Here is a 24,289-nt window from a genome sequence, read left to right as displayed (position 1 = left end):
GTCTTAGTCTGTTCTGGTTACAAGGATTGTCTTTCACTCTTCGTGCAATGCCTGGCAGAATGGGGTCCTGATCTATCTACTTCAGGGTATATGCAGTGCCCAGCATGATGTGGGCCCCATTCTCGGTTGTGCTCCTGTAATACAAATAATTACAACTTTACTTAAAGTTATGCACAGGCTTAAACCTTTGCAGAATTGGACCCTGTTATGTTGTATCCCACTTGGGTGGAACTTAGCCACAAAATCACATGAAAAACTTTTGGGACAACACTACCATCTGGTGGAGGGAAATTACACTTTTAAAAATTTAAAAGCATAAGCTTTCATGAGCTCAAATAAATTGGTTAGTCTCTAAGGTGCCACAAATACTCCTTTTCTTTTTGCGGATACAGACTAACACGGCTGCTACTCTGAAACCTAAATTTTTTAAATAATTGTTTGTTTGTTTAAGTTTATTGTTGTGACTGACAAAGGGGCATGAATTTATGCAACACTTGGGGAGCATGTTTCTTCCTCCAAAGAAATTAAATGAGAGGCCAATCATGCAAGCTATTCCTGACACATTATTATTAATTACTTATATTACTTAGTTACAGTGGCCCACAGAAGCATTAGCCAAGATCATGGCCCTGGCATACTAGGCAAGGCACAGCCCCAGGGAGAGACAGTCCCTGCCCCGAAGAGCTCCCGGTCAAAATAGACAAAGGAAGGATTATTATGTCCCCATTTTACAGATGGGGAAACTGAGGCACAGATCAATTAAGTGACTTGGCCAAGGTCACACAGAGAGTGTGGGGGAAGAGCTGGGAATTGAACCAGATGCCCTGCATCCTCAGTTAGTGCTTTAGCTGCAAAGCCAGCGAGCCACACTCAATCTCATGACTTCCACGCGAACTTAGGAGCCTGTACAGGCAGGAACTGTGGTTCAAGGTCCACCTCAGATCCCAAGTAAAATGAGTTTTCTAGTTTCAGCTGAATTCCCTGCAGGGGAAATCTGTCATCTCACCCACCCACCCCTAAAATATTGCAAACGCCAAAAGAAGCTTGATCCCTAAAGGCTTAAAAACAATAAATAAACAGAAAGTAAATTAAATCAGCCCAGCATTTATTAGTGTTTTTTTTTCTAATCTTGTGATTTTTAAGCCAATCTCATGATTTCTTGGAGGGAGCTGATTCATGATTTATGAACTCCTGGGGCTGCAATATTGCTGACTCATGATTTTTTTACCCTCAGTTTTTAGCGACACTGCACGAGTCAGCAGCGCAAACACTCAGTGGGTCAGACCCTCCACTGGTGCCAATGGCTGTAAGCCAATCAACACCACCTGAAGATCTGGCTCAGCATTTCCCTGACAATGGCGGAGGGCACTAGGACCCTGCATGGAATGTGAAAGAACCAAAATCTGTCTAGGAGGCAAGCTGGGGTGGATTGCTGTTACAAATTTCTCTCCACCCAGTGTGATTGCATCATGTGACTGCTCCAAGCTCTAAAGTTCCCTGCTGGAAGCTGAAGATAACTATTGGGTTTTAGGATTTTCAAGCCATGGGCCCCACTCCTCCGGTAGATTTCATCCTCCAGCCCCCAGTTTTCCACCCGGTGAGTAATCTCTGTGCCCTGGGGCAGCCAGCGTGCAATGAAATTGAAGATCAGTTCACTTCTACTTCCGGCCTTTGCCCAGTTTCATGTGTTCTTATAGCTGAATCATGCTGTGTTCAGTGGGTGTCAGTCCAGAGCCAAGGTATTGAACTGAAAGGAGTGGCTCCAGCCCCCAGGTTTATAGGGGTGCATCTGATCTGAGAGCAGATCATAGCTCCTGCACTCCCATTGTTTGTATTGTAGTAGTAGGTTGGAGCCTTACTCAAGGACCAGGACCCCACCGTGCTAGATGCTGTACAAACAGAACAAAGAAGCAGTCCTTGCCCCAGAAAGCTCCCAAGCTAATGTTCTCCCTCCTCTCTCTTTCCCTCATGGGCCAAGTTGTGTTTTGTTTCCCCAAAAGAGGCAATTGATCTCTGAATGTCTCAAACCTTGGGGTGCCTGACACAAGGCCCCTTACAAAGGCTCTGATTGCCCAGAGGGTGGGTGTTTGCCATTTACTTTAAAACATGCCTTTGTGGGTTTTTTTGTTTTCTCAACGGATCTCAAGAAGGGTGCTGTCAGATATCTGACAGCTGACCTCCCTTCCTGGCAAGCTGGCTCCTTGAGTCCCTACTGCAGCAGGGACTGTCTGGCTTGATCTTAAGTCTAAAGAAAACCTGACTTTTAAAGGGTTAAACCCCAAGCCCTGCATGTGTGACTAGTTTAGATGGAATCTCATTTTAAGCTCCTCTGTGCAGCTGTGTTTGTTTGTTTGGGGGGAAGGGGCTAATCAGGTTATCACTAAACTTTTTGGCCATCTGGCTGTTGTCTGCACAAATGTCTTTCTGTTGAGCCTTTCTGGACTGATCATGTGAGACTCTGTAAGGTACAGAAACTTCAGCTGAGACCAGGCAGGCGGTTGCTAGTTTCCTTAAATCAAGTCAGTTCCTAGCTCAGGAGGTTGGAGTTGTGGCTCTGCTAAATCCAGGCATCTGCTTTACAAAAAGGTGCTGGTTTTTTAGCTCCTGAATCCATTGTACCCTCAATTCTCCCCAAAGTTTAGTGGGGTTCAGATAAAACATTCTGGCTTTTAATCATCTGGTCAACTAGCCTCCACCAATGGGGAGAAGGGCTGGGGCTTAGGGGCTGTATTATTTTCATACCCTTGTGTGTCTGATCACACTTCCCCCCCACCCCTGTAACTTTTTTGGTTTGACTAGATTTTTTTTCCAGCACTGACCACTAGCCATTGTGCTAAAGCAATAACTGGTGTCTGATACCCTGGGAAACCGAAGCACAGAAAGAGGAAGAAGTGGGAGTTTCTTGTGCAAGGTCACACAGTGAATCTGCTGGAGATAAGACACCCAAGTTCTAACTCCCATTTGCCCCAGCTAATCTGCTCCTGTTTTAAGATGCCATCCATGAGACCCCATTCTCCTCCCAAAGCTGGGCATAGAACCCAGGACATCTGTATTCACAGCACCCCTGCTCTAGCTGCTCTCCTCCCCTCCCAAAGCTAGGAATGGAACCTAGGAGTCCTGTCTCCCAGCCCCAACTGAGCACAGATGAGAGCCTCCTCTCCCTGCCTTCAAACTCTCTATATTCATTCTCCTCCCAGAGCTGGAGAGAGAACCCAAGAGTCCAGTGTTACCAGTCAGAGCTCCCAGACTCTCCCATTTCCAGCACCAATATGGGTCCCTCTCCTCCACCTCTCTGTCCATTCCAGGTGCTCCCGTACATCACGACGATCTTCGGTGGCTTGACCCATGGAAAGATGGTTCTGGTGCAGGGCATGGTCCTTGCAGAGGCCGAAAGGTAAAAGGCTATTTCCCTGGGGCTCAGGCTTCTCATCCTACTCAAACCCCTTGATTCATGGCTCCTGCAGTCAGACAGAAAATGCACCAGTTCAGTGGCTGCTGGGAGTTAATTGTGTTAAACCCTCTGATTTTACAGTGCTCAGGTGAGCTGTAGCTAGATTTTCCTTTAATCAGGGAGTTTCAGGATCCTTCCAGTCCCTTACAAGGCTGGGCCAGGAATTTGCTTATCTATGATGCCACTCTATGGGCCTGATTCTTAGCTACAGTGAAGCCTTTCTTGCAGCATAAGTCGGTGGAAATGCTCTCCTGACGTAAGGGAATCCCTGACTGGTGTAAGGCCAGAGGAATCATGGCATAGTTGGTACAGCACTGGACTGTGACTTGGGGGACCTGGGTTATACTCCCACCCCACCCCAGCCATTGTCAGAGTGCATTATGCTACAGCTAGTATCTGCTTTCCAGGTGGCATGCGGGAGGTATGGATTAGAGCAGCCTAGAGGCAACTCTAACTTATTCCTGGGGACAAAGTCAGTTTAAAGTAGAGTTGGGCTTTTTTCTACTTTGTTGGTGATTTTGAAAATGACCCCTTTTTAGGGTCAAATGGGGACGTTCACTTGGATCCAAAACAAAATGCTTGAGTTTTGATGATTTTTTTAACATCTTTGAATTTAATAACATTAGCAGCAACTTCAAGACAAACCAACAAAAATCACTGAAAATATCAATTTAAAAAAAATGGATTCCCCCCCCCCCCAATGAACAGTTTGGCAAAATCTTCTAGTGTTGCTGAATCTTCATTTCCTTGCCACCCCTTCCCCCAACAAAACAAAACAATTTCAGCCAAAAATGTTTTCCCAGTTCCAGTTTGAAGCTACCAAGGGTTGGGGTTGGGCAATCCCTGGACTCCAGCAGAGTCAGCCTCCAAGCAGGGAGTTAGGGGTTCTAGTCCCTCCTTGACCAGTGGCTAGGGTGCTCTGTGCTGTTCCCTTCTTCCTAGGGAAGCATGAGTGAGAACCACTCTGGGTGGCTCCACTTCACACAAGTGGTTTAAGCATGAAATGGGGTTAATTTTATGAATTTGCTGAAATCTAACAAACTAGATTTGCCAACTGGATATGTGTTATAGACAATGTTAGAATGGAATGGAATGGCATAAACTCTTTTTTATTGAGTCCAAGGAGCATTAGCTTATTAATTCAGTGCTGGGTTCTTTTCAGGTCAACTTTTAACTTGAATAATATTTGCTTAAATCAAGACACTTGGTTATTCTCAACCAATCAACAGTTCAGTTATTCACTCAGAACCACATCAGCATATAATCAATAGTTCATTAATCAAGTGTAGACCACCAGTGTTCTAGTCCTGTACTGACCACACAATGTTGTCTTGTTTCAGAGTAACAGCCGTGTTAGTCTGTATTCGCAAAAAGAAAAGGAGTACTTGTGGCACCTTAGGGACTAACCAATTTATTTGAGCCCTTGTGACGGACTATGGCTGAGGCTCAGCAGTTACACCAAGGACCAATGAAAATCACCAAGATTTCTTATTATTTTTACTTATGCCACCAGTTCTTTAGGACCTAACACACTTATCACCCTTCCAGTATCTCTCCAAGGAGTAAGGAGGCATTTGTCTCTTAAGGGAGCGGGCCTGCCTGTTCGGATGGATTGGTTTAGAATAGCAAAAGCAATTGCTTACATTTACAGTTCAAATCTCTTAGGTCAGTTTGCCTGGACTTACGAAGGAGGCCATGTCTATAGCAATAGTTACAATCTCTAAACCCTGGTTACTTGAGGTCTTGCTAAAGAGCGTTGGCTCAGCAAGATAACCTACAGGAATTAATGCTAAAAACAGAAGAAATACAATCCTTGAAGCGAAACCTCGCTGCTTTTTCTTCTGTTAAACCTCTGAGTATTGGTTTCACTAGGGATTATACAGCTTCTTTGTGGGTTCAGTTAGCTCTTGTTAGTTCTGTGACCCTGTATGACAGGGTGATTCATCAAAACTCTGGGGTCCCACTTGGTGACCTCAATTTTTATATACTCTGATTTGAGGGCTTATTGGAGGGGCCGTCCTCTGATTTCTATTGGTCACTTGCCAAGTGGCTCTTGGCTTTCAGGTTTCTCAGTTTCTCTGCTGCTTCTGTCCATGTCCGCTAGATAGGGCACGGGCTTACCTGCAGTGGCTCCCAGTCAGCGGTGTAGCGGGGATGCTAAGGCAGGCTTCCTGCCTGTCCTGGCACCATGGACCGCACTGTGCCTTGGAAGTGGCCAGCAGCAGGTCCAGCTCCTAGGAAGAGGTGCACAAGTGGCTTCACATGGCTCTTGCCCGCAAGCACATCCCCCCCCGCCCCAGCTCCCATTGGCCAGGAACCAGCCAATGGGAGTGCAAAGCCAGTGCTTGGGGCAGGGACAGTGCATGGAACCCCGTGACCCCTCCGCCTAGGAGCCAGACCTGCTGCTGGCTGCTTCAAGGGCGCAGTGCAGTGTCATAACAGGTAGGGACTAGCCTGCCTTAGCTGGGCAGCACCGCCAACGGGACTTTTAAAAGCCTGGTCCATGGTGCTGATGAGAGCTGCCGTGACCCAGTGCCTCACAGTACTGGGTTGCGACCCACAGTTTAAACACCACTGGTCTAGTGCACAGACCTTTACAAAGGAAACAAACCCCCTTGTCTTAATCTGGTAGATGTGTTCTGTATATTCTTTGATGAACTTGAATACTTTTATTTCAAATCTTTCAAGGCGTATTGTAGGATATGAAACATTACATTAGAGGAACAAGACAGGTTGTTCACAGATGTAGATCTGATTCATAAGGCAAACAGATCTATAGTTTTGGAGTTGGGGTGCATATTATATATATCAGCGGTTCTCAACCTCCAACCGAAGTAGCACACAGCTGCGGCCCAGCTCAGCAATGTGCTAAAGGCTGCCAGCATGCCAAGGTCACCAGGTTCCCGGCTGCCTTGCGCTTAGGGTTCTGGGCTACCCAGTGGGGTCTGGGGCTCCCGGCTGGCCCGATGGGGGTGGGGGTCTGGGGCAGTCACCCTGTCCTGCAAGCTGTGGAGTCCGGGGCAGCCACACGGCAGGGGACTGGGCTCGGGACAGCTGGCCAGCCCCGCATAGGGAGGGTCTAGGGCTCTTGGTTGGCCCTGCGAGCTCTGGGGTCAAGGGACAGGGCAGCCGGCCCACTGCACGTGGCAGGGTCCGGGGCAATAAGTTGAGAACCACTGCTGTAAACTAATGGCATGTCTATGCTACCATGGCGCAGCTATGATGCTTCAGCTGCCATAGTGTAGACACTTCCTACAGTAACAGGAGGCAGTTTTTCCATCGATGCAGCTAATCCACCCCACCATGAGGTGGTAGCTGGGCCAATGGAAGGATTCTTCTCTTGACCTAGCCACGTCTACTCCAGGGGCTAGGTCAACTTTCCCACAGCGCACAGAGTGTGACACTTGTCACAGCCCCGAGCGACATAGCTAGGTCGATCTAAGTTTAAGTGTTGAGCAGGCCTACGAGATGAAGTCTTTTCCGTAAAAATTTTTTTGGAGTCCTTGGTCTGAGAAACTAGCAATAGCTGGAAGGTTCCTTCTCCAGTGCCAGAGTTCTCCTTCTCTGGGGAACTGTGCATTTTAACAGAAGCTTAACTAATGCTCCCCAGACAAGATGTCCCACCTCTTGACTCTCCTAGTCTTCAGCTCCGAGAGGGAGCTAAGGTTTGGAGTAGGCGTAAGAGCTACTGCCACCAGATAGGCAAATGGGCAGAGAGAAGTTGTCAACATCCTATTTTCAAGGTGTATTTGTAGGTCTGTGCTTCTGACAGCTACCTTCATTCCCCCAAATTGAGGTTCAGGCCCCAGGTCTGCAAATATCCTGGACTCCAGCAGGGTCAGTCTTGTCATTGCCTAGAGCTGGGGAGAGAACCCAGGAGTCCATGTAGTGCCCCCTGCCCACTCTCACTCTGTGCTCTGTCCCCCAGGTTCCAGGTGGATTTCCAGTGTGGCTGCAGTCTGATGCCCCGGCCAGACATTGCCATCCACTTCAACCCCCGCTTCCACTCCCGGCCCCACGTAATCTGCAACACCCTGCAGAACGGGCGCTGGCTGGAGGAGACCAAGTTCCCCCACCTCCCCCTCAAGAGGGGAGAGGCCTTCCAGCTGCTCTTCCTCTTTGGGCAGGATGAGGTACAGGTGAGGAGTGGTGGGTGGAGCCCTAGCTTGTAGCTGGGTGTTGGGGCCTTATTGGAAATCCTGGGAAGTGGGCGGGCACAAGCCCACCCATGTCTAAAGGCCCCTCTCCCAGCCTTGCCGGATGGGTGTTGGGATGCTTGGGCGTTCCTGTGGCTCTACATGTGTCCCCACCCCAATGGGGGCCAGGGATTTCCATGGCTACAAGCCCTCCCTTCTGGTAGGCTGGGGGGTTCCCGTGGCTATGTGGCAGGTCTTCTCCCCCCTTGCCCCCCAGCCTTCAGTGGGCTGGTGGTAGCAGTTCCAGGGTGGTAACTGGAGCTGCAGTGGGATGATGATCTCCCTTAGGTGACAGGCACAGAGAGGCTGCAGGCTGTCTCTGACCCCTGTTATCAGCCCGTTCGGGCAAGCATGCACCCAGTGCCTCCCCCACCAGGAGTTCAGGTCCCAGGGGCCCTGTCCAACATTGCCCTGCAGCCCCTTAATGCCAGTGAGTGCTGGTGCAAAGGAGGCCACAGGGGAGCTGGGGGGGGGGAATGGTCCCCTTGGAGTAGCTCTGGTGCAGGGGGCTCCCAAGTGTAGAGGTGGCTCCTCTGCAGCAGCCCTGGCACAGGGAGAGGACATGGACAGGACTGCCCTCTGGCTATTCTGTGCCCCTGGGGGGCATTAAAGGTGGGACAGCCCCTCAGCCTGCTCATGCTAGCGCTGGCAGCTCCTGAATAGGGGAGACATACAGGGGTGAGCCTGGCTCTCTGCTGGCTTAGCCCAAGGTCTCACTGGCATGACTTCATGGGGGCTCTCCTGAATTACACTGGGGTGACTGAGAGCAGCATCAACCCAGTAACTTAGGGGTGGGGAAAGAAAAGGGGCCAGACCTTCAGCGTGTGTAACTAGATGTAGCTGGTGGCTGATTTACACCTGCTGGTGTAACTGGCCCCTCTGACGCCCTGGTGACCATGGTTACTCCAGCTGGTTGCTGAGATCTTGCCCATTCTGGGAGCTGAACTCCTCCCCTCTCCCTCTCTCCAGGTGAGCGTGAATGGGCAGCACTTCCTCCAGTATCACTCCCGCCTGCCCCTGGCCCGAGTGGACACCTTGGGCGTGTTTGGTGACATCATGGTGAAGAGCATGGCCTTCCTACGCAGCAATGTAATCCCCTCTGTGGGGCAAACCAATAGGGTGATGGGGCACCCTGCATCGGGGAGGGGAGTCAGTGGGCGGGGACAGGGCACACAACTTCTGTTGGTGGGGGGAGGGGGAGGATGAGGCCCTGGTGTAGGGGGAATGAGGGTGCACACAGAAGCATGGGGGCAGTTGGGGACACCCTGAGCCCTTGGCATGAGAAAGGGGATGGGAGTTGCAGGAAGCCCCTGAAAGAGCAGGGGATGGGAGGGTAGCAACCAGGGAGCTGTGAGGGGGAGGGGGGATGGAGGGATGTAAGGAGCTCTGATGTGCACAATGAGCTCAGCCAAGAAGCGATGAGGTGTGAGACCCCAATTTACACCAGCTGGGGGTCTGGCCCAAGGGACACAAATGGAGCAACCCCTAATTTACACCAGCTGTGGATCAGGGCCCCAGTCCTTAACTCTCTCTCTCTCTCCTGCATGGGCAGCCCTTTGACGCCAGCCGAACTGAGTACCCTGTTGCTCATGTGAGTCCAGCTGAATGTCTCAGCACCAACCCAATGGGCCGGCGGGTGTTCCCTTGTAGTGCTCCCTCCTATGAGACAACCGCGATCTGTTTGCAGGGGCAGCTGGCTGAGGTTTTCCAAAGTGCCTAGGGACATTAAAGGGGGGTGCCTGGCCGTAGACACGCCCAACGGGGTCTGATTGTTGAGCCAGCACTGGTCGCTTTGAACATCAGGTGCCTGGAGTTGAGCAGCAACCCCTGAAATATGAATCACCCCCAAATCGCCAGCCCTTCTGGGAACTCTTGGTCTTAAATTTAGGCATCTGTCCCTGATAAATCCCAGCACACGTCCCATTGTGGATAGCTCAGCAGACAACTATCCATCCCCTGATGTGTCAGCTGAGTAGGGAAGCCAACTTAGGGGCCCTTCAGCCAGCCCTCCCCAATCACACACATCTGGGTTTGTCTCTGCTTCCATGACGCCCATGGGGCTCTGCAGGGGGGCAGAATAGCCAGAGCATGGGCCTGCCCCAGCCACACCCCCACACACCCTGGCAAAGCCAAGGTGTGGGTGGGGGGACTTGGTGTCTTCCCTTATTTGTATTATGGTAGCACATAGAAGCCCCCGTCTCAGACCAGGACCCCATTGGGCTAGGTGCTGTACAAATACATGGCAAAAACCCAGTCCCTGCCTCAAAGAGCTTCCAATCTGTGGTCCTTTTGCATCTCATAGCTGACGGATCGGGGAGGAGAGGGTGTTAGCATAGAGGGAAAGACCTACCGTCCTGGGTCCTGTAGCAACCCATCTGGGGATCTGTGCCGTGCCTGGTGCCGTTCCCTGAATGCAGCCGATGCCAGAGCGTCCAATCGGGCCCAATGACTTCAGCCTCTAATAACGCATCACTGCAGCAGTGCAACAGTCTGTCAGACTCTGAATTGTCCACGCAGCCCCATGCAGGTTCTGAGCTACAGACCTTTCCATGGGTGTGTGTGCTGGTCTCTTCCCCTCCCCCCCGCCGAGTGCGCGGCTAGTGGAGGACTCTGTGCACGTGCAACAGGCATGTCCTCATGCAAGTGCACCTCTCTTGTTCTAACTTTTTCTCCTCTCCTTCCTCCCTTTAGCCAATGCAGCTAAACAGCTCCAAGCTGGTGAGTGAAGCCTGCCTCTGTGATCTCTAACGGGCATGTTCCTGCACCTGTAAGGCAGCTGGGTTTGATAGGATGGGGGGATGGCTGAAATTTGAGGTCGGGTTGCAGCTGCTAGCAACTGCATGTGCAGAGGGATGGGGCTGCAGGGGGGACTTCTGCACTGGATGCCAGCACTGCTGTGCTTTAACCATGGAGGGTTGTATTGTGGGGGCCTGCTGGATTGGTCCCAGTGATAATTTGGGGTACCCCAGGCCTGATCCCAAGGAACTGGGTTTCCCACAAACTGGGGCGATCCTCTGGATCCCATGGGATCCAGAGGTTCCAGTGACAACTCCCCCTCTCCTTCCCACACAAACACACTTCCCACCCTCCCAAGGGTTCATAATCTCTACAAAGCCATCACCAGACCCCTTCTTCCCCCCCCGCCCCCCAGCTTCCTACATAGGGTCCCACTGGGGCTTGTACTCCCTGCTCCTGTGGCTTAAAGGCTAATAATGGCACCTGGGTTTTTCCTTCCTCAGGCTGTGCCATACTGTCACCCCCTCCCCTGTGGCCTTGCATCAAGAGATACCATTACAGTGAGAGGACTGGTTTGCCCAGTGCCAGAGGAGTAAGTATCTGTCCAAACCTCACTCCCCCTTGACCAGCATCTAACCCCCAGCTCCCTATCTGCTGCACTAGGTGTGACTCCTCAGGGACCATTCTGATCAGCCTGTCTGACCTCTGGCTTGTGCTATGCAGAGAAATCCACCCAGGGATTCCTCAGAGAGCCCTGGAGACGGTGCTATGGCAGAAGCGTAAACTGCCACCCTGGTCAGGCCTGGAACCCATGACAAAGGCCCAGGGCCCTCTTGCTGAAGCAGAGGGGAATCCTGGTGAGTGACATCAGTGGAAAAGTCTTTGGCTGCAGCTCTTAGAAGAAAGTAGTTCTGCACCACGTTCCATAAATACATGCTCTCCCCAGCAGGGGGCAGCTGTGACACACACTAGTGTAGGGGTCTCCAACTCAAATGACCATGAGGGCCACATGAAGACTAGTGCATTGGCCCAAGGGCTGCATCACTGACACCCCCCCGCCCGCTTGCTGCCCCCGGCCCTGTCCCCACCCCCAGGGAGTGCAGGAGAGGTGCAGGGTGTGGCAGGGGCTCAGGGCAGGGGGTTGGGGTGCGGCAGGGGGTTGGGGTGCAGGAGGGGTGCGGGGTGCGGCAGGGGGCGGGCAGGGAGTTGATATGCAGGAGGGGTTTGGGGTGCGGGCTCCAGCCCAGCACTGCTTACCTAGAGTGGCTCCGGAGTGGCAGGGGTGTGCACCGGGGCCAGGGCAGGCTCGCTGCCTGCTGCCCTGGCCCCTGGCCCTGCGCTGCTCTGCTCCACTCCAGGAAGGAGCCGGAACCATGTCCCTCGGGGGGAGAGGGGGTGGGTGCATGTGCTGCTCTTGCCGCTCCTCCAGGTACCTCCCCCAAAGCTCCCATTGGCGCCTCAGGGAGCAGCGTGGAGTTCGTGGCGCTACGGGGTAGGCAGAGGGGTGCGCAGGAGGCAGGGCGTGGGGAGTTTGGCGGGCTGCACTAACGAACCCTGCGGGCTGCCTGCGGCGTGCGTGTTTGAGACCCCTGCCAAGCTTCCGGTGGCCCCCACCTACCGTGGCTCTGAGCTAAACCTTTGCTGCAGATTCAGCCTCAGCCTGAGGGAAGACCCGTCCCATGTGCCCCTAAGACTCAACGCCTGCTTCAGAACCAGAGCCCTGATGTGGAGCTCCTTCCCAGATGAGGCCCTGAGCCATGCAGAGAAAGTGGCAGCCTGCTTCCCCTTTCATCCCCAGCGCTTCTTTGAGGTAACGCTCTATTGGCACAGAAGGAGCAGGGTCTGTCTCTTGCAGGGGTAGCAAATGGGGCTCAGGCTGACTAATAACATCCCTATGTGTAAAGAACAGGAGTATTTGTGGCACCTTAGAGACGAACAAGTGTATTTTGAGCATAAGCTTTCGTGGGCTACAGCCCACTTCATCGGATGCATAGAGTGGAACATATAGTAAGAGGATATATATACATACAGAAAATATGAAAAGGTGGAAGTTGCCAGACCAACTCTAAGAGGCTAATTAATTCAGATGAGCTATTATCAGCAGGAGAAAAAAGATTTTGTAGTGATAATCAATATTGTTAATCTTTCCAACTATACTCTTAGCCCAGCAGAAGAGTCTGTCCTATCTCGGGGCCTCTCCTTTTGTCCCTCCAGGCCCATGAACATGATACAGTTCTGCAGTGACCTAGAATCCTACTTTCAACGTCTCCGACTCAGACTATTTCCAACACAGCTCTGAACAATATACTAACCCACAGAACCCTTCCTACCAGCAGTACAAAAAGAAGGATTCTGCATGGACTCCTCCTGAAGGTCAAAACAACAGACTGGACTTCTACATAGATTGCTTCCGTCGATGTGCACAGGCTGAAATTGGGGAAAAGCAGCATCACTTGCCCCATAACCTCAGCCACACTGAACACAACGCCATCCACAGCCTCAGAAACAACTCTGACGTCATAATCAAAAAGGCTGACAAAGGAGGGTGCTGTCGTCATCATGAATAAATTGGAATACGAACAAGAGGCTGCTAGGCAGCTCTCTAACTCCACATTCTACAGGCCATTATCCTCTGATCCCACTGAGGATTACCAAAAGAAACTACACCATCTGCTCAAGAAACTCCCTGAAAAAGCATAGGAACAGACCTGTACAGACACATGCCTAGAACCCCTACCAGGGGTATTCTATTTGCTACCCAAGATCCATAAACTTGGAAATCCTGGACTCCCCATCATCTCAGGCATTGGCACCCTAAGAGCAGGATTGTCTGGCTATGTGGACTCTCTCTCCTCAGGCCCTATGCTACCAGGACTCCCAGCTATCTTCGAGACACCACTGACTTCCTGAGGAAACTACAATCCATCGGTGATCTTCCTGAAAACACCATCTGAGCCACTATGGATGTAGAAGACCTCTACACCAACATTCTACACAAAGATGGACTACAAGCCATCAGGAACAGTATCCCCGATAATGTCATGGCTAACCTGGTGGCTGAACTTTGACCTCGTCCTCCCCCACAACTATTTCACGTTTGGGGACAATATATACCTTCAAGTCAGCGGCACTGCTATGGGTACCCGCATGGCCACACAGTATGCCAACATTTTTATGGCTGTCTTAGAACAATGCTTCCTTAACTCTCATCCCCTAATGCCTCTACTCTACTTGCGCTACATTGATGACATCTTCATCATCTGGACCCATGGAAAAGGAGCCCTTGAGGAATTCCACCATGATTTCAACAATTTCCATCCCACCATCAACCTCAGCCTGGACCAATCCACACAAGAGATCCACTTCCTGGACACTACAGTGCTAATAAGCGACGGTCACATAAACACCACCCTATACCGGAAACCTACTGACTGCTATGCCTACCTACATGCCTCCAGCTTTCATCCAGACCACATCACGCGATCCATTGTCTACAGCCAAGCTCTAAGATACAACCGCATTTGCTCCAATCCCTCAGACAGAGACAAACACCTACAAGATCTCTATCAAGCATTCTTAAAACTACAATACCCACCTGCTGAAGTGAAAAAACAGATTGCCAGAGCCAAAAGAGTACCCAGAAGTCACCTACTACAGGACAGGCCCAACAAAGAAAATAACAGAACACCACTAGCCATCACCTTCAGCCCCCAACTAAAACCTCTCCAGTGCATCATCAAAGATCTACAACCTATCCTGAAAGATGATCCCTTACTCTCTCAGATCTTGAGAGACAGACCAGTCCTTGCTTACAGACAGCCCTCCAACTTGAAGCAAATACACTCCAGCAACCACACAACAAAAACACTAACCCAGGAACCTATCCTTGCAACAAAGCCCGATGCCAACTCTGTCCACATATCTATTCAAGTGACACCATCATAGGACCTAATCACATCAGGGACTCATTCACCTGCACATCTACCAATGTGATATATGCCATCATGTGCCAGCAATGCCCCTCTGCCATGTACATTGGCCAAACCGGACAGTCTCTACGCAAAAGAATAAATGGACACATCTGTCATCAGGAATCATAACATTCAAAAATTGGTAGGAGAACACTTCAAACTGTCTGGTCACTCAGTAGCAGACTTAAAGGTGGCAATTTTGCAACAGAAAAACTTCAAAAACCGACTCCAAGGAGAAACTGTTGAACTTGAATTGATTTGCAAACTAGATACCATTAACTCAGGCTTGAATAGAGACTGGGAGTGGCTGGGTCATTACACTAATTGAATCTATTTCCCATGCTTCCCATGTTAAGCATCCTTCTTATACCTCTTGTCAACTGTCTGAAATGGGCCATCTTGATTATCACTACAAAAGTTTTTTTTTTCTCCTTCTGATAATAGCTCATCTTAATTAATTAGCCTCTGAGAGTTTGGTCTGGCAACTGTAATACTGTCTGGGGGATCTCCTGAGGGTCCAGCCACTGGAGACTCCAGCACCCTGTTTTTCACCTGGGGCTGCATGTAGCCTAGGGAGGAGGCACAGAGTACAGGGCTTCTGCACATGTTCTCTACAGCCCCATCACTTGCGCTGGGGTAGCTGCCATCAGCATGCCCTGTAGGCTCATCAGTAGGACTGAAAGCCCCCTCCTCCCAGGCCTCCTGCCCCTGAAAAATTTCAGGCAGGGTGGGTTGAACCTGGAGCCCAGAGCTTCAGTTCCCTGCAACCTCTGGACTGCCTCAGTCCTTCACAGGCAGACAGTGGAGTCCCTTGGTCAGAATCCCTCCTCTATCCTCCCCCATGTTACAGTTCCCTGACTCTTGTCTTCCCACCCTACAGGTGGCTGCAGCTCTGCCGAGCTATGTGAAGGTGGGCAGGGGGGAGGAGAGTGACGTGCCACTCCAGAGGTAGCTGCATCTCAGCAAGCCAACTGGGAAGGGGGTGAGGGATTGTAACTGCTACACAAATACAGACTCACATCCTCCGCTGAGATAGTCCTGTTTCCATTGACTCCAAGGGAGTGATTCTCATTAACACCAGTTGGGGATCTGGCCCATACCTGCCATCACATTCTCTGCCAAACCTCTCCCAATCCTCTTCTAGCTGCTGCTTGTCTGTGAGGAGGGGAGTTTCAAACTGGCACTCAACGGTATCCCCCTGGGCCAGTATGACACGCCTTCGCTCTCCTGGGACCGGATCACAGAGCTGTGGATAGAGGGTGACGTCACACTCTACAGTGTCCTCTCCTGACCCCTTCACTGCCAGGAGTCTTGTGGGCTCTGCTCAGACTGCATGGACTGGACTGAGCCCTGTGTGTTTGAAGGAACTATTGCATGGGGTGGTGGGGCTGTCCCAGTGAGATAATCCAGTCTCCCTTCCCGCTGATTCTCCACTCACCTGAACCCCCATGGACTGGGCTGGCTAGAAGATAGGCCCATTCCTTAGCATTCATTCCATTCTTTGCACAGGGTGGCAGAAGCAGGTAAGCAAGGGGCAGTCCTAGAGGCATCCTCTAGTGCCCTCCTGGGTGGCATAAAATGCGGACAGGACTCTTCCTTGCATGGAGTGACAGATTCCAGCACTGGACATGCACCGCGTGGTTCTAGTGGGACAACCTGGTTCTCTGCAGCTGCCATATGGCTTGCTCTAAAGGGCTTGGTTATGTTCCTGGGCACCAGCTCTTCCTTGGCATGTATATTTGCTCTCCATCAAGGATAGTTTGTTTGCTATTTTAATTGTAATAAAGTCCCTTTTCTGCAATGCTCTGACTCTGCTGAGCCACTGGCAGGGGTGGGGGGAGGGAGATGCTGAGTGCTGGGGGTGGGGTGTGGAGCCGTCCCACATGAAATGTTAAACACCTTGAGGCCTTGAGCCTATTGGCCTCTGATTCCCAGTTCCTGTGCTTCTAGCTTTAAGAAACGTCTGTCCTTTTCCCACCTGTACTCTGGGGCCTGATGGCTCCCTGTGGCCCTATGGGCCTTGAGGCAAGCAGTCAGTGAAGGGCATACCAGCCATAGTGAAAGGCATACTGGCCACATCCCCAATCTACCCCCTCACAGGTGTAACCTGCACCCACTCAGTGTGGTGGTGTGTCTTCTGTTCGTGATGGTTGGGCCACAGGCGAGTTGACGAACCTATTACAGCCTCAGCTAACTCAGTGGGGTCTTATAGCTGAGGCAGCGGAAGTGCCTGCTTGGGGATCCCAAGTTGGGTCCTTGCTGCGTAACTCAGGCATGGCCTGTTGAGCATTGGTCAGAAACAGGAGGATTTTTCGCAGGATGGAGAAAGCTGAGTTGGGACAGAGCCAAAACTTCCAAAGATATTGCAAAACCAGCTTTGTGGTGTGTGGGGTTTGCGGTGGAGTTTTTTGGTCCATAGAAACAAAATGTTTCCATTTCCACTATTTTTTCAATCTTGTATTTTTAAAAAAGAAGCAAATTTGAGAAACAGAAGATCTAAAATGTTTCTTTGGAAAACAGGACCTTTTGACAGTCAACTTTTTTTTTTTAAATCAGTTTCATCAAAATCCAAACAACTTCACTAAGAGCTTCAGTTTACTCAAAATTCGTTTTCTATCAGAACGTGCCACACTTTGACCAGCTCTCATCCAGTTACACGAGCAGCTGTTCTCAGGGGATTGGTTTCCCGTAAGAAGGGCTCAGAGGCCTTGGTGTAACTGTAGATCAGGCCCTGCCTCTACACAGCGGGATCTGAGCTTCCCCCTCCCTTAAGCACAGAGGCCTTGTACACAGAGCTAATCCCCCTGATTAGCACTGGTTTGGTTTCTCTGTAAGTGGTGGTGTTACAAATTCCCTGCCTTCCCCAGGAAAGGCATTACTGGTGGCTTTGCATGAGATTAGCTTCAAGAGCCACATACTGAACATCTGGTCCCTTAGAGCCAGGCTGCCTAAAAGCAGAGTAAGTGCAGAGGGAGTGGGGCAGTCTTGGATCGGGTTCCCCCACTTATCTGCCACCTTCCTCACACCACCAGCAGCAAGCCCTGCCTCCAGTTCAGAAATCAGGCTCTTTATTTGCAGATCATGTACAAAGGGGGAAGGATCCCGAGGGGTTAAATGGACATAGAATAAAAACAACTCAAGATGGAAATTCCTTGCCCCTTCCTCTGAAGAAGCTGTGTCTAGCAGCTTTTGGAGACAGGATATGGGGCTAGCTGATCCCATTGGTCTGAGCTCCACCTGGTTGCTGTAAGTTTGCAATGGATCACCCAGCCAACTACACAGAGAGAGTGTATGCAGCAAAATTTTAAGGTAGAGCAGAATAATACAGGGGCTTGGTTGTATTGATGGGACTGTGGTGTTGGCAGACCAGATGCCAGCTCATGCCATGGTCCCCATGCCTCAGTGGACATTGACAAATATATGTCTGGAACCAGTCTGGCTCACTTGTGTGTTAGAATTGTACTACCTATTTTCCACAATACTAAGAATATGCTTAGTGTTTAGACTTCATTGAATTCTTGTGGGTGGCTGCATGCAGTAATCTCACTCATAGCCACTGTATCCCATATTGTAAGGTCATGTTTAAGCTTCTGTAACTGTAAAGCACCAGACAGGAGAGAGACATTAGATTAACTAGTGTGAAATGCTGGTGGCCATGGAAGGAGTTATGTCCTGGCTGACAAGGAAGGCCCATCCATGCCAGCAGACTAGAGTGGAACATTAGAGGACAAAAAACTGTTTACTCTCCCCTCTCCCATGAAGATGAATTGTCCAAGTAAATTCCTCCCATCAGCTGAGCTTGCAGCTCAAAGCAGAAGTGGGGAAGGGAATAAAAAGCCCTAACAAGGAGGAACTGTATCTTCATGCTGCTTGGACTCTGGGGGGCAAGAATTACCAGGCATAAGCAAAAGATGCCCACTGCTTAGCCTGGGTTAGCCCTAAAGGACATATAGAGCTTTCTTATTGGCAGGCCTGCCGACGGGGGGTGGTGGGGTAAAGGGGGCAATTGTCCAGGGTCCCAGGCAATTTAAAATGGCCCAGCGACCCCTGGCCACCGCTGCTGCGGTAGTGGTGGCGGTGACTGGGAGCGCCGGGCCCTTTTAAATTGGCCGGGTGGGCTGCAGGGCTCCAAGGCGCGCGTGAGGTGCCAAATTTTTAATCTGACAGGGGGTACTCCCCCTTGGCTCCGCCCAAACCGCGCCCCCACTCCACCTCTCCTCCAAAGACTCCGCCCTGCCCCACCTCTTTCCTGCCCCTTCCCCACCCAGTTCTTCCTTCTCCCCACTGAGCACGCTGCGCCCTCACTCCTCCCCCCCAGCGCCTCCAGATGCCGGGAAACAGCTGATCTTCAGTAGGCAATGGGAGGGAGAGAGGGAGGGGGGGCATTGATTGGCAGGGCCCGCCAGCAGGCATGAGGCACTGGGGGGAGGAGGAGGGTCTGCTCGGCACCCACCATTTTTTCCCGTGGGTGCTGCAGCCCCGGAGCACCCACACAGTCAGTACTGATGTACTGGTGACAGCGAAGGCTGCTGGGTGGGCATGTGGAAGCCCTGGCCATGCCAGAAAAGCACAGCCAGCGGCTCGCTGGGCCCCGGCAGCACCGGCACAGCACTGCCCAAACGTCAGGCGGACCGCGTCCGCAGCTCGTGCGTGCACCCTGTGGTCCAGCTCCTTGGCGATGCTGGACCACAGGGTGGTCCTGGCTCCAGCCCGCCCTGCACGAATCAAACCTCAGCCATCCCTTTCTAGGGGCCCTATTCACTGTTCTGTCCTGGAGCCTGGAATTGCTGTCGGTGGGCCTGCTTATCGTAGATGCTTCTATTACCTTTTTGAACCTTAAGATTGGAACTCACTTGTGTGTATCTGTTTTCCTGCTTTAACTTTGTAAATAACTCTCATTTCCTTTTCCTGTATAATTTAATAAATCTTCAGATAGTTTATTATAGGACTGGCTACAAGTATTGTCTTTGGTGCAGTGGATTTGGGGTAAGTGACTAGTCCTGGGGACCTAAATATTGCTGTGATTCTTGGTGTATAGGACCATCTATCACAAAGATAAGCTTATGTGCATGGAAAGACAGACCAGAGTACTCAAGGGGACTGTCTGTGACTCCATGTTAGGCTGTTCTAGTGCGTGAGGAGTGCACAATTGACAATTGATCGGTGAAATGGAAGTACAGAACCCACCGCCACTTTGGGATTTGTGCCCTGGTTCTTAGCAGTCGGGCCTAAGGCTGGTACTCATGCTCCTGAGCCACTGCTGGACAGCTTGATAGAGATCAGTATATGTTCTCTTTAGACATGGCTATAATAGGTTGCTATAACAAGCTGGTCCTATCCATATGCACATGATCCAGTTGTAACCCTGATCCTTATACAGGACTGCAGCATACCATAGCAGCATGCTGGCCCTGTCTGTACATGCATGATCAACCCCTGTTACAACCCTCATATTTTCAATGCTGTAACAGGCTCGTCTCAGCCATTCATGATCAAACCATGTTATCACCCTGACTCTATGTGGGTTGGATGCTTGTGTGGCCATAGGCCAGCTCATTGGCTGGTGTAAATTGGCACACACCCCCTTGACACCAATACTGATTTACAGTGGCTGAGGAGTTGGTCACCATGCTTAGAACCAGATAAGCAAACCCCACACCGCACTTAACTAGAGAGGAATGGGGGCCTTGCTAGCTAGTCAATAGACTGGGATTCAGGATGCCTGGGTTTAATTCTCAGCTCTGCTGCAGACTTCCTGTGCATCCTTGGCCAAGTCACTGCCAATTCTGTGGCTCCATTTCCCCAGCTGTGAAATGGGCTGGAAAAAGATGCCATCGCTTGTTTACACTGTGGCAGGGTAGGGTTACCATACTTCCATATTTTCCCGGACATGTCCAGCTTTTTGGTTCTTAAATTGCCATCCGGGAGGAATTTTTAAATATCTAAAAATGTCTGGGATTTTGCCATTATTATTTTTCACCAAAGAAAAGTTGATCATTTGAGAAAGAAAGTGAATGTTGATCACTCGAGAGAGTGCCCGCTTTTTCCCCCTAACTCCCAGCGCTTGCGCCGCAAAACAGCTGTTTCACGCGGCTAGGGGGGAGGAGGGGGAATGCAGTGCACTCAGGGGAGGAGGGGGGGTCAGGGTGGGGATTTGGGGAAGGGGTGCAATGGGGCAGGGAGGGGGCGGAGTTGGGGCAGGGACTTTGGGGAAGGGGTTGGAATGGGGGAGGGGAAGGAGTGGAGTTGGGGTGGAGGGCGCAAGCAAATACCTCCCCCCTCAGTGGAGTCTCCTCTCTTTTGAATGTTCAAATATGGTAACCCTATGGCAGAGACATCTCTTGCTATGGATCTGTGCAGTGCTGGTTGAAGGGGCTGATCTCAGTAGGGGCGTGCTAACATAATGCAACTAATTGACGACGGGTTGGATTAGTTAGGAGGCCAGAGGTGATGGGCGTAAGTGTGGCTGAAGTGAGGCCTCCTATGGCCACACAATGGGCAATACATCCATGGAAGCCTTAAGGGGAGACTGAGCTGCTGAGGTGATGGACACAAGTGGGGGTGAATTGAGGCCTCGTCAGCCACTGGGTGGGTGGCAGTTAAGCCAGCGATGGAGGCTGGAGCCACTGGATGTGACTGGAGGTGAACTGAGGCCTAGTTGATGAGCCCTCACCAGGCAGAAAGAATGAGTGTGATTGGTGGGGGGGAATCCATGTCCCTGAGTGGAATGGAGATGATGCTTCCCATTGGGGTGAAAAGGAGTGAAAACGTCCTGCTGACTCAGAGCTGTTTGCTGAGCTTGCGCACCTGCCTCTCGCGTGCCTCAAAGGCTATCTTGGTATCCATGAGCTCGCTGAGGGCCTTGCGCATCTCCTCCATCTCGTGCTCGGCCTGCTCATAGTTTTGAGCCAGTTCCTTGTTCTCCCGCTGCAGCTCCTCCATGATCAGCTTGATGTCCTCGTTCTGGCGACGGCAATGGTTCTTCAGCTTCTCCGCCTCGGCCAACAGGGTCTCTACTGTCTTCACCACTGACTCAGTCTGCTCCCTGGACATGACTGGGGCAGGAAGGAAAGGCATCATGTGAGGTAAGCAATGACAGGCAAGGATGAATACCAACAAAGTTTAGAAGCAATCTGGTTTCACTGTGGCTTGGATAGGAAGAAATTGACCTTGGTGAAATCATGTGGCAATGAGTTCCAGAGGATAACATATAATGTTATAGCAGTTAATACTGAAGCTCCATATACTCCTTAAGGGTGAAATTTCACACTCGTTAAAGCCCCCACTTAGCCACCATCTTGACCAATGCAAAGAGTTGAACTGGGGACATCTATGGCTAAACACACGTCTTTACAGTGTGAGCTGAAGAGAGAATCTCTCAAATGAAGAGCTGTAACAGAACCATAGCCTCTGTGGATCAGGGACAGATATGGATTACTCCGTGTTCCAGCACAAATCTTATTTACTACTTAAGACTAAACCTTGTGCTGGCCCCTTTACAAAGGGCTGAACATCACCCAGTGGGAGCATATGGATCTGTGATAAGAGCTGGCTGAAAACTCGATTCACTATGGCCAGGAATCCCATGATGCACTGCCTGCCCTCAGCAAGAGGGGATATCGTGGTGCATTGCAGGGAATATAGTCCAGCCAGAGAGCCTGGCCTGTAAGGGAGAACAAGAGCATGAGGCACCCAAAATACAATTCCCATGAGGCACCTGAGTGCCATTTCCTAATTGAAATAATTCCAGTTTCATTTATTTTTTAGCAGAAAATTGAACTCTTCAGGGGATGGGGGACTATTTTTTTTTCCTTTGCTTTGGGTTTTTCCATGGGTGGGGGCGGGAGGGGAATCGTTTTCCAACTAGTCTGCGATATTAACTACTATTTCATTACATGGAGGCAGTGTGATCTAATGGCTAGAGCACTGGAGTGGGGCCTGGTTTACACTTAAAAATTAGAGCAAAGTTGCTCAGGGCTGTGAAAAATTTCACACCCTGAATGTTGTAGTTAGGTCAACCTAACTTCCAGTTTAGATTCAGCTAGGTTGACAGAAGAACTCTTTCATTGACCTAGCTACCAGCTCTCAGAGAACTGGATTAACTACAGTGATGGGAAAATCCTCTTCCATTGTTGTACGAAGTGTCTACACTATGGTTGCTCAGCTGCAGAGGCATAGCTATGCCTTGTAGTGTAGACAAACCTTGAGGACTCTGAAGATCTGCGTTCTATTCCTTACTCAGCTACTGGTCTGTGGGGTAACCTTCGGGAAGTCCCTTCCCCTCTATGAGCCTCAGTTTTCCCCATCTGTACAATGGGGATAATGATACTAGTGAAGTGCTTTGAGATCTACTGATGAAAAGCACTAGATAAAAGCGAGGCGGTGGTGGTATTACATGTGATCAGATAGTTAAAGTACATGGGTCCAGATTGTCAGTGGAGATAAATCAGTGTAGCACGTTCTACCAGCTGTGATCTGGCCCATTGCATAACAACAGTAGCAGCACTTTATATGGACTGAAATAACAGTTACTATACAATAATTAATGCTGGGTTAAATTTGTTTGAACAACATACTTTCCCATCAGAAATCGTGGTTTCATCAAAATAGATTATTTTCTGCTGGGGGAAAATGTTTGGGGGGGGCAAAACCAGACTGTCTTTTGGGGGCAGGGGTGTGAGACTCAAAACCAAAATGTTTGGATCAGTGTTCTGAAATAAAACAATAATTAGAACAAAAATTTTAGTTTAGCGTGTCACTTTACATCAAAATGGCAATTCTAAATCAAAATGCAGTTCAAAACCAAGATTTTTGTTTTGAATCCAACCATTCTGCAATGAAACACTTAAAAAAAAATGTGGAAACAAGAGCTGGTTAGAAAATGTTTGGTTTGTTTTCCTGCAGAAAATGTAGCCAAAAATGTCACTTTTCCATGGAAAATTTCAAGATTTAAAAAAAAGGAAAATTTATCCAAAACCCCAAATATTTCTTTTCTAAAATGCCACTGCAATACCTCAAGTTCCCAGGATTTTACAGGCCGGATTCCCTGATTGGATACAACACCCATGAGGCACCATGGTTTTCCTTCTTGCTGAGCTGCCGTGGTGCCTCCTGGGAATTGCAGTTCGGGCATCTCATACTCCCATTCTCCTTTATAAGCTCTGTTTCCTGGTCAGACTACATATCCCATGATGCACTAGGATCTCCCCTTATGGTTCCCACTGTCCAGTAGATGGTGTTGGGAGCAGGAGCAGCTATCCCAGACGCATGAAAGTGACACTTCTTCCGATCATCCTGCTGTATCTCGGAGCTAGCTGGCATGCCCAGAAAACCAGGCCTCTTCAGGATAATGCTAAATCCTCATCCTCCATTCCTGACCCTGCCTGTGAATGAAGATACAACCTGTTGGAAATAGCTCCCACCCCATGCCAGAGGGCTGCTAACAGGGATCATGCTAAGTGGATTTGTGGCTACCATGTTTTGTGCTAATTTGATGGTCACTCTTTTGGCAGCACCCCAGGGATCAAACCAGGGACTTACAGAGCCAAAAACATGAGCTAGTACAGCTTAAGCTAAAGAGTCAGAGCTCCACAACTGTATCCTGTAACAGCTCAGTGAATCAGCACAGAAGGGAGACCCCGGCCCACGCTTGCCAGAGGGTTACACTAGCTCCGTGTGCGACGTATTATGCACATGATTCAATGCCGTGGTCTCCAAACTGTGGGTTGCGGAACGGAAGGCACTGGGTCGCGGCGGCTCTGGTCAGCCCCGCCAACCAGGCCGATAAAAGTCCCGTTGGCAGTGCTGCCTGGCTGAGGCAGGCTAGTCCCTACCTGTTCTGACACCGCGCTGCGCCCCAGAAGCGGCAGGTCTGGCTCCTAGGCGGGTGGGGGGGCCACAGATCTCCATGCGCTGCCCCTGGGCCCCCTCAGGCC

General features: G+C 50.5%; 1 protein-coding gene across 9 annotated transcripts in view; it reads left to right on the top strand.

Annotated features, from left to right (window-relative positions):
* Positions 1 to 24,289, top strand: part of LGALS12 (galectin 12) — a 73,700-nt gene that overhangs the window by 2,018 nt on the left and 47,393 nt on the right. Inside the window, exons 3-11 of one of the 9 annotated variants that reach the window (XR_012159826.2) lie at positions 1,235 to 1,597; positions 3,306 to 3,394; positions 7,380 to 7,590; positions 8,617 to 8,736; positions 9,200 to 9,238; positions 10,339 to 10,365; positions 10,887 to 10,975; positions 12,031 to 12,193; positions 21,288 to 21,439. Coding sequence is in view for 8 of the 9 variants with exons in the window: in XM_073351816.2 (XP_073207917.1) it covers positions 1,544 to 1,597; positions 3,306 to 3,394; positions 7,380 to 7,590; positions 8,617 to 8,736; positions 9,200 to 9,238; positions 10,339 to 10,365; positions 10,887 to 10,975; positions 12,031 to 12,193; positions 15,499 to 15,645 (939 nt within the window). In the remaining variant the exon portion in view is untranslated. Of the gene's footprint in view, positions 1 to 1,234; positions 1,598 to 3,305; positions 3,395 to 7,379; positions 7,591 to 8,616; positions 8,737 to 9,199; positions 9,239 to 10,338; positions 10,366 to 10,886; positions 10,976 to 11,106; positions 11,241 to 12,030; positions 12,194 to 12,546; positions 16,156 to 21,287; positions 21,865 to 24,289 lie in introns of those variants that run through there. The other 8 variants (XM_073351818.2, XM_073351817.2, XM_073351816.2 and 5 more) reach the window with 8 other exon arrangements.

This window comes from Lepidochelys kempii, chromosome 7 (genome assembly GCF_965140285.1).
Source record: "Lepidochelys kempii isolate rLepKem1 chromosome 7, rLepKem1.hap1, whole genome shotgun sequence".
NCBI classification, from domain to species: Eukaryota; Metazoa; Chordata; order Testudines; family Cheloniidae; genus Lepidochelys; species Lepidochelys kempii.
The sequence above is the reverse complement of the archived record's forward strand: the minus strand, read 5'-3'. Positions and strand labels throughout refer to the sequence as shown.